The sequence below is a fragment of the Dermacentor albipictus genome, chromosome 3 (genome assembly GCF_038994185.2).
Source record: "Dermacentor albipictus isolate Rhodes 1998 colony chromosome 3, USDA_Dalb.pri_finalv2, whole genome shotgun sequence".
Classification (NCBI taxonomy): domain Eukaryota; kingdom Metazoa; phylum Arthropoda; class Arachnida; order Ixodida; family Ixodidae; genus Dermacentor; species Dermacentor albipictus.
Window position 1 is genome coordinate 162,726,535 of NC_091823.1, and position 19,547 is coordinate 162,746,081.

General features: G+C 49.0%; 1 protein-coding gene across 3 annotated transcripts in view; it reads right to left on the reverse strand.

The window, feature by feature from the left end:
- The window catches only part of LOC135905210 (beta-hexosaminidase subunit beta-like), a 170,071-nt gene that overhangs the window by 97,242 nt on the left and 53,282 nt on the right, over positions 1 to 19,547 (reverse strand). For all 3 annotated transcript variants that reach the window (XM_065436224.1, XM_065436225.1, XM_065436223.1), the window contains 2 exons: positions 16,167 to 16,202; positions 14,852 to 14,872 (listed from right to left, as the gene is read on the reverse strand). In XM_065436224.1, coding sequence (XP_065292296.1) covers positions 14,852 to 14,872; positions 16,167 to 16,202 — 57 coding nt within the window. The remainder of the gene's footprint in view (positions 1 to 14,851; positions 14,873 to 16,166; positions 16,203 to 19,547) is intronic.

Genomic DNA, 19,547 nt, shown 5'->3' on the forward strand with positions numbered 1-19,547 from the left:
GGAACCGGGCTATACAGACGACCAAGAGGCTTATTGTCACTTAATTGTAGCCTTTTCCACGGAGCTAAATCGGGTCTCGTAGATGCTGGATTGTCTATTTCGTGTCCCATGTACCGGGCCAGTGAAGTAGCCGAGCATAAATATGATGGCTTCAGGGCGCGCGCGCATCGACGCTGGTGTACGAGTTCGTCAATAGTGTTGAGTTGGGACTCGGCCTGTAGGATTGGCAACGGAGTAAGACGTGGTAGTCCTGTTGTGGCCCGCATGGCTTCATTATTAATGACCTCAAGGCGAGCCCATTGTGCCTTCGTGAGATGTTGAAACTGGGCTCTGTAGACGAGTCGTGGTTGCAATACAGAACGGACAAGAAGGCGAGCCATGTTGGTGCTTGCTCCGCCAAATTTCTTCGCAATCAGACGTATCAACTGTATCGTTTCTGCGGCCTGTTGCTTTGCATTCTTGACCCATGGTCCCGCAGATCCGGAGCAATCCATTTCAAGGCCGAGTACACGGAGAGTTGAAGCCTCGTGTAATGGTTGCTGATCCAGAGTTAACTGAAGAGGCCGGAGTGCCAGTAGACGGCGCCCATACTTGTTCGCTACTGACATGTACGTCGTCTTGTCCTTGGAAATGTCAAGCCCTATCTGAGCACACCAGTTGTGCGTCATGTTTAGCGCCTCTTGGAGCGCTTGTTCTTGGCGGCAGATTTCAGGATCAACTGACCAGACAGTGATGTCATCTGCGTACATTATGTACTGTGCGTTATGTATCGTGGCTAGCTTCCAAGCTAGTGGAAGGAGAGCAATATTGAAAAGGACCGGTGCGAGCACAGATCCTTGTGGGACACCCCGATGTGCGATGAACTGACCTGCTGCTCGCCCAGCCAGGCGAATGGAGAAGGTGCGAGTGCACAGGAAGGCTTCGACGAATGTGCAGACACGGCTAGGGAACTGAAGCCAATGGAGAATTCCGACAATTGCTTCGTGACTCACATGGTCGTACGCTTTACGAATATCCACTGCCAGAACCATGCGAATTCTTCGAGAGCGGCCTCCGATGAGAACCATAGAAGATAGGTACGCAAGGCCATCCTCTGTGCCTAGATAAGCACGGAAACCTATTTGGCCAGGATGATACCATGAGTACCGCTCGAGCCACCATGTAATACGCGTCGCGAGCATACGCTCTATCAGCTTGCCTAACATTGAGGTTAGTGCGATTGGGCGCATATGAGCGATATTATCTTGGGGTTTCCCGGTTTGGGAATAGGGACCATTTCTGCATGCTGCCAAGAATCGGGAATGGCTCCTGTAGCCCAAGCTTCGTTTATGGCCCCCAACAGCACTTCGAGAACCTTGCCTTCCATGTTTTTATAAAGTTCATACGGTATGCCATCCAGTCCTGGTGCCTTGCATGGCTTCGACAGGTCTATTGCCGCTAAAAATTCCGCCATAGTGAAGACAGCTTGTATACCCTCGATGTCGGAGACCGTAGGCGGCGTGCACGCGTCCGCGGGAAGGCAGTTTTGAACAACGAAGGGAGGCGGTGTTGTGTCCAAAGCCAGAAAAAAGGTGTGGGCGACAGTTTCTGCGATTACTGCTGGTGTCTCGCCCGATGCTAACAGGGCGCAGGCTGCGGGCTCTGGAGGGCGCCGACCACGTTCCATTACTCGGAAGGTGCGCCAAATGAAGGCATTGGACGACGAAGGTCCAAGAGAAGAGCACCAGTCCATCCAGCGGCCACGTTCTAAGCGGTGTTCATGGCGCCGAGCTACTGCAGTAAGGCGTTGGGCCTCTAAGCAAAGGGTATTTGATGCAGGGTCACATTCTGATGCAAGTTCTGCTTGGCGGCGCGACACCCAGAGACGCTGAAGTTGCAAATCAGGAGCAGTTCGCGATTCATCAACCCACGACGTACGTGTCGCCTCAACTAATCCCGCCTTAAGACAGTGGGACGGGTCCAGCATGAAGTTGGATACATTGCTTTCTGATACCGCCCTGTATCGATCCCAGTCCACCACTCGACATAGTCGACAGAGGGGGCCTGTTCCGCCCGAAGATAAGCCAAGGTGAATCGGATGATGGTCACTACCCTAGCAGTCGGGTTCACATGACCACGAGACGGTCGTCCTTCCTAGCCACCAAGATAAGTCCGGTGAGTATGGCGGCGCGCGAGGGTGGTCACGCCAACGAGTAGGCACTGACATATTATTAAGCAGAGTGAATTGGGCGTCCATAAATGTGTCCAGCACACATGTACCACGCGAACTGGAAGTAGCATATCCCCATGTGATGTGGGGCGCGTTAAAATCTCCTGCGGCCATAATGGGGCAACCAGGATGTTTCTGTCGTAGGTGCGCCAGCCAGCCGAGACACAACCGAGCCGCAGGACCGCTGTAGGGGCGGGCATAGTACGAAACGATGATAACGTCCGTGAATTTGAGACGAACCAATTCGGCCACGACTTCTTGCGATAGAGTACACCACCGTGAAAGATCAACGCGAGTCTGATGAAGAGTGCATCTTACATACGCTGCAGCCTTTCCTGGAGTGACATCAGGCGTAGCACTCCTACGGTCCAACATTGAAGGCGATGAGTACGCCACAAATCTTGGAATGGGTGGCAGGCCGTTGGATTCTTGAAGCAGTAGAGCCCAAACACGCAGCTTCCCATATCTGAGACGCGGACGTAGCTCTCCGACCTTCCCCGCGATGCCGCGACACTTTCACTGTAAGATGCCTTCTGGCACACTTGAAGACGTAGCAGCCATCATAGATTAAGATTGGCCAGTAGAACCGAGGTGAGATGCTGGAGCTGATGCGCAACGAAGAGGAGGAGTTCTTGGGGTGAAAGAGGTTTCGACACAGATGCCGGGTTAGCCATACGAGCAGGACTAGACGTCGACGGCGAATGCGACGGCCGCGCTCCGTCATGACGACGCCGGAGCACTGTACGGCGTTCCTTCAGACGTTGGATTTCCTTTTCAAGGTTGGCCAGGCGAGCGTCGATCTCGAACTCTTCGTCTGCCAAAGGAAGCAGCATGTCTTCTATCGATTGTGATGCCCGTTGCGGTCGTGAATTGAATGGCCTAACAGCTGCGCTATAGGTACGAGTGGCAGCATTACTTGTCGCTGTACTTGCTATTGTCTACTGGCTAACGTCCTCTTCCAGCGAGGCCAGAATGGCGTAACGGTTGTACACAGGGACTTGTTTCATTGATAGATACCGAGGGGCCCTTGCTGGCTGTCGAGAATGGCGTTGTCGAGCCTTCTTAGTGGCCTTCAACTTCGTAGGACACGTCGTGGAAGTGATGTCATCATCGTTTGTTTGGCATAGGCCGCATCTAAATGATGCTGATGGTTCAGGCTCCATGGTGTCGTCCTTGGGTGGGTAGGGGCAGGATGATTTCATGTGTCCCTGTCTAAAGCAAGAATAGCAGTACACAACGGAAGGCTTGAACGGACGCGGGCGCAGTACACAGCCGTAATACAGGATACGTTCAGGTGGGGAATTAGGACCTTGAAGCGTGATTAGTCTGGTACGACCGCTTTCTAGGTAGCGAGCAGCCATGACCTTGTGTGTGGGACGCGATAGTTCCTGCAGGAGCCTCTCCGGTTCTTCGTCAAGGTCAACGCCATGAACCACGTAGCGTCTTAGATCGGTACCACTGGCAAGGTACGCCTGGACTGGAAGGACACATTTTTCCGAGACTTGCATTTGTTGCAATTCTTCGAGTTTATAAACTAGTGCCATAGCAGACACCAATTCTGAGACCGTATTAATGGGTTTGTGTAGAGCAAAACCTTGAAATCGGGAAGTCTAGAGGCTGCCGTCCAGGGCCGCCTGAATGATACGGTTGTGCAGAGTGGACATGTCATATCTAGCACGAAGCTTGATAACCACTTTTTACCACGATGTCCTTGGCGACTCCGGAGACGTGCGTGTCGGTCGTGCGGGCAGGCCTTGTGATGAGCGAGGTCTTTTCGGGGCTGCTGGAGCTACGTTTTCATCCGATGGAAGGCCAGTAGCTTCCTTCCTTCTCTTGGCCGAGGTGTGCGCCACGACAGCAGGGCTGTTCTGCTCCATGTTGGTGGTATCCATGCTCAGGGTACCGCCTTCGCACGTTGCACTTGCCCCACGAAGGAGACGCTCCTGACTTGGATGGCAGTTGCATCGGTAATGTTCCGTTCTTTCGACGCAGCGGACAGCAGCTTGGATGCACCGCGCCGACGCGGCGAGTGCCGCGGGGGCACTCGCACTCGCGAAGCCGTGCAAGAACTCGAGTTGGACGACGCAGGAGGAGGGTGTAGATGACGACGGACCTTGTAGATAGGCGCCAGTAGTAATTACGAAGCGCCAAAGCGGTTCACAAACAACAGAGTTCCAGTAGTGGGGAAAAAAAGCCAGCAAACGGGGCGAAAATCCGGAGCTACGGAAAAACACGTCCTAGCAGAACCAAGGGTATGCAGTTAATGGGACGGTTACATACTTATACGTTATACGCACCCAAAATAAAATAGTTATTATATAGTTATTAGATATTATATAGTTACTATATAATTATATAGTTATACGCACCCAAAATAGAAACACTTGAACACTACCCAAAGCTCACACTGATCTCTTGTTTGAAGGCTACATGATCGGCAATGTAATGTGAATAAGACAAGTGTGCTCAAATATTGCGCGGGTAATTCATACAACGTTCTCAAACCCCGATTGCTGTCATTAATTAGACTAAGCTCCAAGGATTCTTAACATTGGCATAATTGCATAGTGAGCGGTGCAGTGAGCATAGTGAGCACGAAATATCTGTGACGTGTACTCGCTTGATGCACATAGAAATCAACCATCTCAAAGACCTATTTGAATCACCGCATGTTACGACGGTTGCCAAGAAAATGTCGAACGCCATCATAGAAGTCATCATCATCAGCCTGGTTACGCCCACTACAGGGCAAAGGCCTCTCCCACACTTCTCCAACAACCCCGGTCATGTACTAATTGTGGCCATGTCGTCCCTGCAAAGATCTTAATCTCATCCGCCCACCTATCTTTCTGCCGCACCCTGCCACGCTTCCCTTCCCTTGGAATCCAGTCCGTAACTCTTAATGACCATCGGTTATCTTCCCTCCTCAATACATGTCCTGCCCATGCCTATTTCTTTTTCTTGATTTCAACTAAGATATTATTAACTCGCGTTTGTTCCCTCACCCAATCTGCTCTTTTCTTATCCCTTAATGTTACATGCGTCATTATTCTTTCCATAGCTCTTTGCGTCGTCCTCAATTTAAGTAGAACCATTTTCGTAAACCTCCAGGTTTCTGCCCCGTAGGTGAGTACTGGTAAGACACAGCTATTATACACTTTTCTATTGAGGGATAATGGCAACCTCCTGTTCATGATCTGAGAATGCCTGCCAAACGCACCCCAGCCCATTCCTATTCTTCTGATAATTTCCGTCTCATGATCCGGATACGCCGTCACTACCTGCCCTAAGCAGATGTATTCCCTTACCACTTCCAGTGCCTCGCTACCTATTGTAAATTGCTGTTCTCTTCCGAGACTGATAAACATTACTTTAGTTTTCTGCAGAATAATTTTTAAACCCACTCTTCTGCTTTGCCTCTCCAGGTTAGTGAGCATGCATTGCAATTGGTCCCCTGAGTTACTAAGCAAGGCAATATCATCAGCGAATCGCAAGTTACTAAGGTATTCTCCATTAACTTTTATCCCCAATTCTTCCCAATCCAGGTCTCTGAATACCTCCTGTCAACACGCTGTGAATAGCATTGGAGACATCGTAGCTCCCTGCCTGACGCCTTTCTTTATTGGGATTTTGTTGCTTTCTTTATGGAGGACTACGGTGGCTGTGGAGCCGCTATAGATATCTTTCAGTATTTTTACATACGGCTCGTCTACACCCTGATTCCGTAATGCCTCCATGACTGCTGAGGTTTCGACTGAATCAAACGCTTTCTCGTAATCAATGAAAGCTATAAATAAGGGTTGGTTATATACTGCACATTTCTCTATCACTTGATTGATAGTGTGAATATGGTCTATGGTTGAGTAGCCTTAACGGAATCCTGCCTGGTCCTTTGCTTGACAGACGTCTAAGGTTTTCCTGATTCTATTTGCGATTACCTTAGTAAATAGTGTGTAGGCAACTGACAGTAAGCTGAGCGGTCTATATTTTTCAAGTGTTTGGCGTCCCCTTTCTTATGAATCAGGATTATGTTAGCGTTTTTCCAAGATTCTGGTATGCTCGAGGTCACGGGGCATTGCGCACACAAGGTGGCCAGTTTCTCTAGAACAATCTGCCCACCATCCTTCAACAAATCTGCTGCTACGTGATCCTCCCCAGCTGCCTTCCCCCTTTGCATAGCTCCCAAGGCTTTCTCTACTTCTTCCGGCGGTACCTGTGGGATTTCGAATTCCTCTAGACTATTCTCTCTTCCATTATCGTCGTGGGTACCGCTGGTACTGAATAAATCTCTATAGAACTCCTCAGCCACTTGAGCTAACTCATCCATATCAGTAATGATATTGCCGGCTCTGTCTCTTAACGCATACATCTGATTCTTGCCAATTCCTAGTTTCTTTTTCACTGCTTTTAGGCTTCCTCCGTTCCTGAGAGCACGCTCGATTCTATCCATATTATACTTCCTTATGTCATGTGTTGTACGCTTGTTCATTAACTTCGAAAGTTCTGCCAGTTCTATTCTAGCTGTAGGGTTAGAGGCTTTCATACATTGGTGTTTCTTGATCAGATATTTCGTATCCTGCGATAGCTTACTGGTATCCTGTCTAACGGAGTCACCACCGACTGTTATTGCACACTGCTTAATGATGCCCACAAGATTGTCGTGCAATTTTTCAACACTAAGGTCCTCTTCCTGAGTTAAAGCCGAATGCCTGTTCTGTAGCTTGATCTGGAATTCCTCTATTTTCCCTCTTGCCGCTAACTAATTTATCGGCTTTTTATGTACCAGTTTCTTCCGTTCCCTCCTCAGGTCTAGGCTAATTTGAGTTCTTACCATCCTATGGTCACTGCAGCGCACCTTGCTTAGCGCGTCCACATCTCGTATGGTGCAAGAGTTAGCGCAGAGTATAAAGTCTATTTCATTTCTAGTCTCACCGTTCGGGCTCCTCCACGTCCACTTTCGGCTATCCCGCTTGCGGAAGAAGGTATTCATTATCCGCATATTATTGTGTTGCGCAAACTCTACTAATAACTCTCCCCTGGTATTCCTAGTGCCTATGACATTCTCCCACTGCCTTGTCTCCAGCCTGCTCCTTGCCCACCTTGGCATTGAAGTCGCCCATCAGTATAGTGCATTTTGTTTTCACTCTACCCATCGCAGATTCCACGTCTTCATAGAAGCCTTCGACTTCCTAGCCATCATGACTGGATGTAGGGGCGTAGACTTGTAAAACGTTCATTTTGTACCTCTTAAGTTTCACAACAAGACCTGCCACCCTCTCGTTGATGCTATAGAATTCCTGTATGTTACCAGCTATGTTCTCATTAATCACGAATCCTACTCCTAGTTCTCGTCTCTTCGGCTCTTCATAAGTTACCTACATGGGTGAGCGCCCACGGCATCAGCCCTGACCCTTCGAAGTTACAAGGTGCAGCAAATATCCCGTCTCCTACAACGGCCTAACAAGTTCTTTGGGGCTTCGCATCTTCAACCGCCTTGGCTGCGCCGCTCGCGCTGCACCCCTCAATTAACGTTTGAAAAAAAATAAGGAGTGGCATTGGGAAATCGAGCAGGAATGAGCCTTCCAGAGCCCTGACGACTCCACGGACACTCGCACAATTTAGAGAGGGCGCCCCAGTATCATCCACAGTGACGCCAATGGGCCTCGGGGGTTTCTTCTACAATCCGACTCCGAAGGAAACGAGAAGCGCGTTGCCTATACCAGCCGTCGCCTCAGTGAAACCGGGAGTCTGTACCAGGCTTCAGAACTTGAGTGCCTCGCGGTAGTCTGGGCCATTGAGAAGTTTCGGCCTTGCACCAACGGCAAGCATTTTAGTATTGTTACTGACGATGTTGCACTGCGCTGGCTCCATGCAAAAACAGATCTAAATGCCAATCACGCCCGGTCGCCACCCCTCCCCCCCCCCCTTTGAGCTTAAGACTACAGCTTCAGGGTCATTAATCGCAGCGGTTCTTGTCACCAAGACGCCGACTACCTTTCACGCAACCCTTTCGTTACTAACTACCCTACGCCGGCATTTCGGGTACTCAATCTCCGAGCTGCACAATCAAAGGCTACCGAAATCTGCGACATTGTCCGGCTCTTCTCTGGTGATGGTTGGATGGATGGATGTTATGAGCGTCCTTTTATAAGAGCCTAAATCGACCGCTGGGGAGATATCTTCACATTCTAATAAAACATGCTTATTCGTTTTCCTAGCTTTACCACAGCAAGCACATGCTTCTTCTTTCATATATATCAGTTTATAGGTGCGTGCTCTAAGCCATCCTCACCTCGCTTCGAAAAGTAATGAGTTCCCTTTGAGTTATCATAAGTTGTTTCTTTCCTGATATCGTATTTTCCTCTTAAGTAGTTACTCATGGCAGGTTTCTTTTCCATTGCTGCCACCCATGAGATTATTTCAGCCTCTCTGACTTTCCGCTTGACGTTCTTTGTTGGTGTGTTGCTCACCCTACAGGCCGCATACCTGCTGGTAAGCTTCCTAGTTCCTTTCCTCCACTGTGCGTCACTATTTTTTCTGCACAGATACCTAAACACTCTCCAAGCCCATGTACTCTCTTCCATATTCCCTCAGTCGTTGTGTATCATCGATTTTAATGTGAGGATCCTTCACTTCAAAACTCGCTCGTCCAGCCCTTGTCACGCCGCACAGCTTCATTTGTAGTCTTCCCGTGAGCGCCAAATGCGATGCTTCCCACTGACCTTTGGCTGCTATCGAGTCCTGATTGTGCCTCTGATTTCAAGCAAACAACCGCATTTCCAAAAGTAAGCCCTGGAACCATAACACTAGTCCACATCCACATAGAGCTCTGTGCTTCATTATAGCTGAATTTTTCTTCCCCTTTAATATTACTGTTTCTTCCTGTGCTTCCATATATCTGTTGCCTTCGTTTATCCATATACCAAGGTTTTTATTTTGTTACGCGAAGGACGAGTTAGTAAGACGAGCAACTATTTACAGGTTATATTTACAACAGCGGATGCAGCGCTGACCGGTTAGATTTACAGCGCGAACCCAGTTTGTTCCTCCTCTTTTCTCGAGTAATGGTGCCCACGCACCTCGCTCAAACAAGGAAATTTCACACGCTTGTAGCATAATCCCCGCCGGCAGCGGTGACCTCCCCGAGCGTCTAAATGTCATCACTGGGAGGGTGATACTGATTCAGTCGTGTAACGTGCACGATATCACTGGACTATCACTGGAGGCAGGCCCAACGCAACGGAGATCATAGAAGCACCAAAGAACCAGGCGGGAAGTGCACATCTTGGTGTCGCCGGTCGTACAAACGCATTTGACTCTCTTGGAATTTAAGAAGGTGGTCACGGGCAATTTCGCTTGCGTGGGCAAAGCGGGCGATGGCATCAGTGCATATTCACTAATCAGTGCCGCGTGAACAGGGAGAGTTGTGTCGAGGGGTAGTGCTGGTTCTCGTCCGAACAGACGGAAAAATGGGGAGTAACCGGCTGTGTCTTGGCGCGAGGAATTATAAGCAAATGTTACAAACGGTAGAGCGAGGTCCCGGTCTGAAGAGTGTGGTCTGAAAAGACATATTTCGCGAGCATGTCTGTGAGAGTGCGATTGAGACACTCCTTGAGGTCATTTGTTTGTGGATGGTATGATGTGGATAGCTTGTGCCTCGTGGCACAGGACTGCAAGATGTACGCGATAACTTTTGATAGGAATGTCCGGCCACGGTCAGTGATAACTTGTCGCGGAGTTCCATGTAATCAAAATCACGTCACGTAGAAGAAAATCGGCGACATCTGCGGCGCAGCTTGCAGAAAGCGCTCCGGTGATGGCGCAGCGCGTGGGTCAATCCGTGGCCACAGCGATACACCTGTTCCTAGAGGTAGAAAGTGGAAAAGGGCTAAGTCCAAACCAACCCGAAAGAATAGTTCCGCGGGAATGTCGAGTGGTTGAGGGCACCCAGCAGGGAAGCGTTGATGGTGCCTTGCGTCGCTGGTATTTCTCACACGCAGCTACGTATCTTCGAACGGAGCGAGCAAGCCCTGGCCAAAAGAAGCGTCGGCAGATCCGTTCGTAGGTACGTGACACACCCAGGTGACCGGCGGTGGGGAGGTCGCGAAGTTCGTGGAGAACAGTCGAGCGAAGGTGTTTAGGGGTCACAAGGAGCGATGCAGGGCCGTCGGGGTGAACGTTGTGGCGGTAGAGCACGACATCTCGAAGTGTGAATGAGCGACGGGTAGTGTCGGCGAGTGACGATTCCAGGCGGTCAATGATGACACGAAAGGACGGGTCACGGCGCTGCTAGTCGGCAACATGGAGCAGTGGAAAAACAGAAAGAACACAGGCGTCAGTGTCAGTAGAGGTCGAGGTCTTAGAGACGTAGAGGTCGCATCTTCGACTGGGTAGCGAGAGAGGCAATCCGCGTCCTGCTGTTGGCGTCAAGACTTGAAAGTCACTGTGTAGGGATATTCTTGTAGTCGGAGGGCCCAGCGACCGAGCCGGCCAGTAGGATCCTTGAGCGACGAAAGCCAACAGAGCGCACGATAGTCTGTGATTACTGAGAAGCGCTTGCCATATAAATATGGGCAGAACTTTGAAACAGCCCAGACGAGAGCAAGACATTCGCGCTCAGTCATGGTATAGTTGCGCTCTGCAGTTGTCAAGAGCCGGCTAGCGTAGGCTATAACGCGGTCGTGTCCGTGTTGGCGTTGCGAAAAGACGGCGCCGATCCCACAACCACTGACATCGGTTCGGACCTCTGTAGGTGCGGACGGGTCAAAGTGGGCCAAGACCAGTGGATTGGTGAGAATCGTGTGAAGGCGTGAAAATACGGCAGCCTGACGGGAACCCCACGTAAAAGGCACGTCTTTCTTCAGAAGCTCTGTGAGTGGTCGAGCGATTGCTGCAAAATCTTTCACGAACCGTGGGAAATAAGAACAGAGCCCCACAAACCTCCCGACTTTGACAGACTTAGGCACAGGAACAACCGTTACCGCTCGAACCTTCTCCGGGTCGGGTTGTACACCGGAAGTATCAACGAGATGGCCTAGCACTGTAGTCTGTCGGCGCCCGAAGTGGTACTTCGATTAATTTAATTGGAGCTAGCGGAAGACGTCAAAGATAGCTGCGAAGCGCTCGAAGTGCGTCTCAAATGTAGGAGAGAATACAAGGACGCCGTCGAGGTAACAAAGGCAAGTTGACCATTTGAAACCTTGAAGCAGAGAGTCGATCATCCGTTCGAACGTGGCAGAGGTATTGCATGAACCGAACGGCATAACCTTGAATTGGTAGAGGCCATCTGGAGTGAAGAAAGCGGTCTTTTCTTGGTCTTGCTCCTCGACGGAAATCTTCCAATAACCAGATCGAAGTATTTGGCACCGTGAAGACAATCAAGAGCATCGTCGATTCATGGTAAAGGGTAAACGTCCTTTTCAGTCATTCGGTTTACGTGGCGATAATCAACGCAGAAACGCCATGTGCCATCTTTCTTTTTGACAAGCACGACCGTCGACGCCCAAGCACTCGACGAGGGCTCAACAATGCCTCTAGTGAGCATCTTGTTGAGTTCCTGCTGAATAACTTGCCGCTCTGCCGTGGACATGTGATGCGGACGGCCGTGAATGGGAACAGCATCCCCAGTGTTTCGCCGATGCTTAACAAGGGACATCTGAGGAAGTGGTCAATTGTCAGTGTCAAATAAGTCGCGGTAGGAAAGCACAAGGCGATATAGGGCGGCTGCTTGGTCAGGTGCAACGTCCGGAGCAATCATGGGACGCAATGGGCCGCCGAGGTTCAAGGCATACTGCAGGTAATCAGGAGGATCTGGGGACGCGTCGGCTGCAAAATCAGTGACGTGGTCATCTGTTACTGACCGGAGCATGACCACCACTATGCCTTCAGGTAACACTTGCTTTGTTGATAACGGGGAGGCATATCCTATTAGCGGCAAAGGTTTCGATCGAGTGTGGCACAGAGATGTCGCGCGCCAGAGGGACATCACGAATAGGTGTGACGACATAGTGGCCATCAGGCATGGTTGTCGTTGAGGCCAATTACATGAAGGTTAGGGTTTTTCGAGGTAAGCGAACAAACGCTGAAGTGCAGAGGGTATTTGGTTGTTTGGGGCGAACGTCTGAAAGAAGAGGAAGCTCTAGGCACAGCGTACTTGTGGCACAGTCGACGAGGGCAGAATGTGTCGCGAGAAAGTCGAGCCCGAAGATGAGGTCATGAGGGCAGCTGGTCAGCACGGTGAACAGGGCTGGAACTTGGCAGCCAGCAATTCCTATGCGAGCAGTGCACATCCCCTGACGGCAACAGTGGTGCCATTGGCAACGCGTACGGCTCGAGTGATGACAGGCTTAAGAACTTTTTTGAGACGACGACATAAGTTAGTGCTCGTTATGGACACTTGGGCTCCAGTATCAAAAAATGCCGACAACGGAAAACCATCTACGTCTACTTCAATTAGGTTCGTGTTGGTGAGGAGGGTCAACGGAGGATTTGGACAGGACGAACATGATGCAGCACTACCTCCAAGAGCTGCATGGCCTAGTTTTCCGTCCGTCGGGTTGGCGAGGAAAAGCGGCGAGGTTAGGATAACGGGGAGTGAAGGTGTTGAGGCGACGGTGATCGCACGGAGGAGCGGCTGTCAAGGGCATCAGAAGTAGGGTACAGGCGGCGAGGTGAATAACGTTGAGCGTCGGCGTAGGGGCGAGGAGCAGCGAATGAGCTCCAGTACGGCGGTATCCATGTGGTGCGGCAGTGGCGGGATACATGACCAACGCGGTGGCAGCGGAAGCAGATCGGTTTGTCGTCTGGGGTTCGCCATTCAGCAGGATTGCGTGATCTGGGAGCGAAATACTGGTCACAACAGGTTGTGGACATGGGAATGGACGCCGAATCAGATAGGGAGACAGGGCAGGCGGTAGGGATGCCAAGGTTTGCAATTTCTTGCCGCACAACTGCTTGGATAACGGAAATAGTGGGGCCGCTTGGTCAAAAGTACTTTCAGGGGGTCGTGGTTGAAGGGCGGCTGGACTCGCCGCTTCAATCTCACGGCAAACTATACGGGTGGCGTTCTCTTGAAATGATCGTGTGGGGCTAAGAGCGGAGGAAGAGGACGTGGCAGGGGTGTTTGGGAGCCGGGAAAAGTGTGGGACAACACGGCGGCTTTTGGCTACCTCGAAGCGGCGGCATTCTTTGACGATGGCGTCAACGGTAGAAACGTCGTTATAGGCCAGCAAATTGAAGGCGTCGTCCACGACCCCTTTTAACATATGGCCTAACTTGTCAATCTCGGTCATGTGCTCGTCGACTTTGCGGCAAAGCGCGAGCACTTGCTGCATGCAGGAGACATACGATTCGGTCGAAGACTGGACACGGATGGCAAGCTCTTTTCGCGCAGCCTGTTGGCAACCTGACGAGTTGCCAAATAGGTCGCGAAGCCAATCTTTGAAAATGTCCCAGCTGGAGATCTCGTCCTCATGGGTGCGAAACCAGACACGCGGTGTCCCGTCCATATAAAAGATCGCATTGGCAAGCATGATGGTTGGGTCCCAGTGGTGGCTCTCGCTAACACGCTCATACATGCCGAGCCAGTCGTCGGCGTACACTTTATTTTGGGCGGAGAATGTTCCAGGATCACGGAGACTAGGAACCGTAACGTACGTTGTGGTAGGCGCAGCAGGTGTAGGTGGCAACGGGGTGCTTCCATCGGAAGCCATGGCTGAGAAGACCACAGTGCAGCCACTTCGGAGCTCCATGGCGAGGACAGTGAACGTTCCACTTCCTCCACAATGTTACGCGAAGGACGAGTCAGTAAGACGAGCAACTATTTACAGGTTATACTTACAACAGCGGTTGCAGCGCTGATCGGTTAGATTCACAGCGCGAGCCCAATTGTTCTTGCTCCTCTTTCCTGGCGTGATGACGCCAACAGGCCTCGTTCAAAGAAGCAAATATCACACGCGTGTAGCAATATTATTTTACCCAAGGTATTTCCTGGCGCTTTATTGCACTGTGTGTTCCCTGTTTTTATTGACTATCATAACACGTGATTTTCTAACCCTAAATTGCAGACCTAAATTCTCGCCTTCCTGCCCACAGATATTAGCCGGACGTTGCAAATACCTTTGCTTGTTAGCTAGCAACACAATGTCGTCCACATAAAAGAAACCTCGAAGCTTCTGCTCTGCTACTGTAACCACCTGCTCGCATGAGAGATTAAACCCGATATTACTTCCTTCTAGTGTCCTCTCCACCCTCACTATGTACATCACAAACAGCAGTGGCGATAAAGGGCACCCTTGCCTCAGTCCCTTGTATATGTCTGAACGTTTATCAACTTTCTTCGGCTGGCGTATAAACGTGATTCCACGCGACTCTTCGTATAGCATTTTTCTCGTATTACATATTCTCTCTTATGGAACATTTTTGTCACTTCATGCTCGCGCCGTATGCTGACATGTGCTAAATTTTCGTTTACATCCACCCATGCAGTAAACCATAAGTAGAAGCGCACTGCCGTCTCACTTCCCACCTCTACCAGTAGCCAATAGAACGTAACTTTCCTCTCTCTCAGAGAACGATGTGTAAAAACTGCGGCGTCCTGATTATGAACTGCAAGTTGCTTAAACTATAGCTGATAAATCTTACCTCCAGCCGGAAACGTGGTATCTGGAAAAATAAAAAAGGCAGAATGAATAATTAACAAATATAACTGGATCGCGCAAAACCGACGTAATGTAGCGCCACTTATGACGTCATTCGCAGATTGAGTTGCGGAGAGCGTACGTTGACGTGAGACTGTGTTCAGTCACTTGGTTCGTTGTGTGCAGGTTGTGTTTAACTGTATGAATTGAGCAGCCAGTGGACCTTTGCTTACTACGACATAACCCATATACAGGACGTTTCTATGATGAAGTAATATACAGAGTAGTGATGCAGACGTTCGCTGCGCGATTTACGCCAGCAACCGTTATCGCTCACGCTGCAATAACGGTTGCATTGTCGCTTTTCAAGCTCCAGCACATCCGGCTAAATGGAAATAGTTTGTACGCGGAATGTTCGGGAGCACTGCAATCACGGCGCGCAAGCAGGCATGTCATGTGTTTTTTCTATTTCGCAGGCATCTGCAGCAAGCGCAAAAAAAACACAAATATTTAATAAGTAGAAGATTAGAAACCGTTTAATCGGAAGTTTTCCAAACAACTCTATACAACTTTTTAATTGTAAATCTTGCCTAACTTCATTTCTTCAGAAGTTGGCAAATTTTTCTTGACTAATTATGCAATTAAGGAGACTAGAAGAGATCGTGTGCCTTACTACGTGTAATAGTCAGCGACATGAATTTGGTCACCTCGTATTAGAGAGCATCGGCATATTCCTAAGCTGTGCCTAAAATCAGCTGGGGCAGCGTGTATAAAACTGGCAGTTTCGAAATGAAAGGACGGCTTCGTCGCAGCCAGCGTCCTGCGGCCTCCTTGCTGTCGAAGCGCGCTGGCTGCCTGTTGCTGTGTTTCCGCGTGCTCCGATAGCTGTAATGCGTCGTGCCAGAGTTTCGAGGGTAATGGCATTTTTCCAGACCCAGAAGTTGATCTAGCTTGCACAGGGGAGAGCTCGATCCAGTTTCACGATTACGGTGAGCACGATGAAACAAAGTTGAAAAGTCAGTTGTTGGAATTTTGTTATTTAGCAACTAATTCACCCGTACTCCGTGATCGGCACCACAGACGGCATGTCTCCGAAGGAGCTGTCCTTATATTTCAAAACGGCTATTTTCGAATACTAAACATTTCGTAAAAGCACCCGGTATAGTACCATCGTTATGCCTATCAACACTATACACAGTAATTTTTTTCAGGAGGTATGCCCAATGCCTTTGTTCATCTATGCACGCGTAATGCGATTTCTCTCAGCCAGTTAGGAATTGCGAATGTCGTGATAATCACGATTGGTATGCAATACTTACTGATAAAACTCAGGTCTACTATATTGGTAGTCGTGTCTGCAAAATATGAACAGATAGCTCCTCAGTCAATGCGTCCAAAGCAGTTGTTGCAACGTGCGCGCGTACACTGTAAAATACCCGCCATCACTTGAACGACCATGACTTTAGCTTTTTTCACAAGCCATCGGCGTCGTTCCGACAAGTCCTTTCTATCGCCGTGAACAAGGAGGAAACGAGAGACCCGCGAACAATGTTGCCAACTAGAAATAAAAACCCGCTAGTTGAGGCGCTAAAGAACTCCAAGATCCGCAATACTAATACCTAATATTGGCTAAATACCCACAAAATACAGACAACACATAGTCGCGTTCAAAACATGTTTTATTGCGTCTACATAAAACACAATGAAAAAAAGTTAGTGAACAGAAAAGTATGTTTCTTCTTTCGTTTTTGTCGATGATGGGATAAAAAACATAAATTATCTATATTACAGGTGCTTTTTTGTACGACTCTCAAGTGCAGAAACGGGTATTGCGAAACGAAAAAAAAAAGAGGCTGCTGTGAACTAGGGCAGTCAAGCGGGCCAAGGAAGCCGCCGAGAGGCATGAACTCTTAGCCGTAACCTCGGCGGGTGCCCCAGCCCACCAACTCGCCGGACGCGAATCGTTCTGATTCGAAATAAAGTTTTCGCACTTACTCGCTCACTCTGTGAACTACAACCACTCGCTGAAAATCGGCTCATCAAAATTACGGGAAAATGTCCCCTGTTTCATGTTGGGTATGGTCGCGTGTCGTCTTCGTGTATTTGTTCGCTGGCGTGGCTGTATCTAGGGTCGGTGCCATCGCTAACCCTGTAGATCTCCGTCCCGCCGATGTTGCGAACAACATGCTAGAGGCGCGTGTAACTGAAGCAGCATTTTAAACTTTCTTCGAACTTTCTTAGTCATCGCCATAATTTTATAGCACGTAGATTTTACGCACTTTACAGCGACAATTTTTAGGCCACTTTACAGCCAAGTCACATCTCCATAATACATCGTCAACATCACTTGTCATGGCGCTCTTTGGCCAAACCTGGCCCTTGCGCCATTAAACACCACATATCATCATCATCGAAAACGAGCTCCCACTGTAAAGGGGGCGTTTGTCGTCTTAATGGCCAGTCTGTTATTTGGTTTCTATTTAACCACGTTGACGTGGCTGAAAACACGCTGCATCATCCACGTTGGGCCACGGCAGCATGAGTAGTTACAAAGCGGCATGAGCCAACCGAATTTTTGGATATATATATTTCTCCGGAGCCATTTCACCATGCAATATCCTCTAAAGCGCGTCTGAAAATGTGGCGATGCGCGAAACTGCTACGAGACGCCTCAACCACTGGAGCTCATTGAAATGCTAAGAAATGCGAAGCACGCTGTTTGCGGATGATGATAATAATTCCCTCTTTCTTCCAAAGCGGCATGGGTAAGCTGCATGTTTATGACACGCGAAGCACGAACTCTCCGAAAAAAAAAATCTGGATTTTTTGCACGGCAAAAAACAAAAGAATCAACATTACACGAAAGTCGCGAAAACACCCGCCGTCTGTGAGCGACCAATTTGTTCCGCTAGACTGCGCAAGCAAAAAAAAAAGAAAACATTAAACCTAGCCAGAAAACCGCTTAACTGGGAACACTGTATGCCCAAAAATACCTCCTAAGTAAAATAAATAAAAGAAATTGTTCGGGATAACGTGGTTCAATTGCCCGCCAATTGCCCGTTCAATTGTACGTCGCCGTGTAATCCTTACAAAATTACGACTTGCCGCATCAAATACTTGGAAGCAGAGCTGCCAAGACAATTACTGTAATTTACTTTTAAAAATTTGAGTCTACAATGTCTGATAAGCGGATTTTTTTATTTATTTATACACTTTCGTGTAACAGTGAACATTTACTTTGATATCTGCAACGAGAGGAGTGCTTTACCTGAAGCGCTTTCTCTGCCTCTTACGGAAGTTCCAACAAATGGGACACATTGCTGCCCTGTGAGGACATGATACGAAGATGGCGGCATCCAAAAGTATCTATCAATTTTTTTCTTTAAAAAACTTACTCCACGGTGAAATTTTGGTCCCTACAAAACGCTGCCATTTGAGCTGACGAAATAATAGTTACGCATTTGAAAGGAAAATTAAAGCGGCCAAAATCGACCCACGCACAAGATAAGCCGAACGAACAAAGACCACTGATGGCGACGTACACTCTTAGGATGTCTCACACCGGCAGCTGACGTCGTCCAGACTACTTCGCATTTAACACTGTTCCACATCGTATGTGAACCTATTCTCCATCGTACCCGCATCATAAGGCGCTATTATGATCAACTAGCTCTGTTGAAGTTGGGCGCTGGCACCCACACCAGAAGCGTTCGTCGCAGATCCATGATCCCTTGCTTGTGCGGTAAAGAAGCAGATTAAAAAAATATGTCGCCTGTAATTTCAAACAGTAACAGTAGCAGCTTCCTCCTGGTTGTCGTCGTTTCCTACCTGTTGTACGATGCACAAGTCACAATGGAGGGTGGTCACAAAGAGTGAAACCCTCCCAACCGCTGCCATCAAAGTTGATTAATCAAGTCGCAGGAAGGCGAAGCTAGACAATGGAAAAGTGCAGCAACTGACCTCGAACTAGCGAACGGCAAAGCACGAGTTCTGCGCGCTGTGCCTTCACAGAGCGCGGAGTGTTGACCGGGCTGTATCCAGTTCCTCCATGGCATCACATATTTTTTTTTTTCAGAGCTAGTCAAAGATTATGTCGCCGCCGTCTGAGTAGTCTGAGGCAGCCATAACAGGAATAGCACAATCGACAGCGTCGAGGGTTCGTATTTTGTAGAATGCCACTTAATTTTCTTTTATTATGATGCGGTGCGCATATAGTGGCGGCGCAGGGGTGTGCAAGTCGTTTGAAAATCAAAGGCTTCAGACAAAGGTCGAAAAGAACAGTTGCAAATTACGGGCACCAATACGTGGGGGCCCCCAAAGCTTAGAATGACTTAAAGAAGCCCTGAAGCATTTTTTATTGAAGAGGGAAAATGCACTTGGAATTAAAATAGCCTATTTCAGAAATACTCTGCTACAAACAGTACTTGAATGCGTCCAGCAGAAGAGGAGTTTGGCAATGAAACACCCCTTTCGCTGTGCTCCAGTTCCTACTTCAATGCCTTTATTGGATGTTAACGTAGACGCCACTATTGGGGGCGAGGACTTACGGTGTCGCCATCTGTTGGAAGCGCCTACTTTTGCGAAGTATGAGGGATCACGCGGCACGCTCCTCATAGGTTTCGCTCACGGCGCTCAATAAAAACACCATGCGGCAGCCCTCCTGGACATTTCTGCATGTAGTCTCAAAACGAGGGAAGTTT